The 1,438-nt window shown below is 34.2% G+C and overlaps 1 protein-coding gene across 1 annotated transcript; it reads right to left on the minus strand.

Annotated features, from left to right (window-relative positions):
- Positions 1-206: 206 nt before the first annotated feature.
- LOC130677741 (uncharacterized) lies at positions 207-1,087 on the minus strand. Its single transcript, XM_057484594.1, has 2 exons — positions 748-1,087; positions 207-346 (listed from the first exon to the last, which is right to left on the minus strand). The coding sequence occupies exons 1-2, from the start codon at positions 1,085-1,087 to the stop codon at positions 207-209; spliced, it is 480 nt and encodes a 159-aa protein (XP_057340577.1).
- Between the last annotated feature and the right edge of the window lie 351 nt (positions 1,088-1,438).

A 1,438-nucleotide genomic window follows, 5' to 3' on the forward strand; every position in this document is an offset into this window, starting at 1 on the left:
TACACCCATTACATGACTTTGTTGAGTTCTTCAGGGTAAAATCCACTCTCAATTGGCTTATCCTGATAGTCAACGAGCCTGTACATTGTTGGATTTGTATTCTGCACTACCTTGATTGTAAAAATTTCAGTGGTCGAGTTGGGTGTGTAGCCTTTTTCAAATACATGTTTGTACTTGCTGATTCGAACTTTGTCTCCAACTTTGAATTATTTCTTTTGTGCTTGCTGTTGGGCTTGAAGAGGTTTGTATATTTTTTCAAATATCTGCTTCTCATTTTTAGCAGTTACATCAATAGGTTCCAGTTGAATAGTACGATGTTTTCTAGTATTATATTTATGTACCAAATCTTTCAATTTATCATTTTATTTAGTTGAAAATTATACCATTTTATATAGTGGAAACCTAAACATGCAAACCTCTCAATAAGACAATTTATAGATAAATTGAGAAAAATATAGATAGCCCGAACTGGGAATCGAACCCAGACCAATTCGGTAACGCGCCGAGTGCTCTACCAGTTGAGCTATCCGGCCCTATACTATATTCCGTTCAATTTGATCTATAACTTATTGAGCCACACCGTCCTTCTTACGGTAATACACCATTTTATATAGTGGAAATCAATCCACTTATAATTTCCACGAGTGGTAAATTGACGCCACATGTTATTCTTAAGTGTTCGATTAAAACGTTCACATATCGATGCCTTCAAGTTGCTGAATGTCGAGTATATGTTGATGTTTTTACGTTTCATACGTTCTTGAAATTCTTTATTATAAAATTCTTTTCCTTGATCAACATGCAGATTTTCAGGAACACGTCCTTGCTGAAATACAGATTTCATTGCACTAGTGATATCACTACCACTTTTATTTTTAATTGGAACAGCCCAGGCATACTTTGAAAATATATATATGACAGTCAGCAGATACTTATATCCTTTATTTGATGTTGCGTAGGGTATCATTTCAACTAAATCAGCTTGCCAAGTCTCATCAAGTCCTTGAATGTCAACATGACGACGTTGGTAATTTCTACGTGCTGGTTTGTGGATCTCATACGCTATTATTGCTTTTTTGTTCTCCATTGTCAAGAACTTTTCCTTCCAATTTTGTGATTTGTTGTGTATTACGATTGACTAAGTCTTTTCGAGTCTTTTGTTGGTTTGCTTTTAGAAAATTCAATTCTGACTCCAATGTTGCTATTTGAGCATGCAAATGTGAAATGAGTTCTGATTGATCATTTCTTATGTTATTATACATTTTTGATAATTCTCTGTGTATAAAATCACGTATGAATTGCACTGATGCTGCATCATTATTATCTGTAGGATTTCCTAGATTGCATAATCTTTTATACTCCATATCAAACTGTCCAGAGTAAATGACAAAATATTCTTGAATGCCCTGCTAATAAATGATTCCTGCTTCTCGCAATT

This window comes from Microplitis mediator, chromosome 11 (assembly GCF_029852145.1).
Source record: "Microplitis mediator isolate UGA2020A chromosome 11, iyMicMedi2.1, whole genome shotgun sequence".
Taxonomy (NCBI): domain Eukaryota; kingdom Metazoa; phylum Arthropoda; class Insecta; order Hymenoptera; family Braconidae; genus Microplitis; species Microplitis mediator.

What these genes read in the sequence shown, in the direction of transcription:
- LOC130677741 (XM_057484594.1), bottom strand. Translation starts at nt 1,087, where the DNA reads ATGGAGAACAAAAAAGCAATAATAGCGTATGAGATCCACAAACCAGCA. An exon ending in ATTTCAAGAACGTATGAAAC is followed by an intron (nt 347 to 747) that starts GTAAAAACATCA and finishes ATAAATTGAAAG; the next exon opens with ATTTGGTACATAAATATAAT.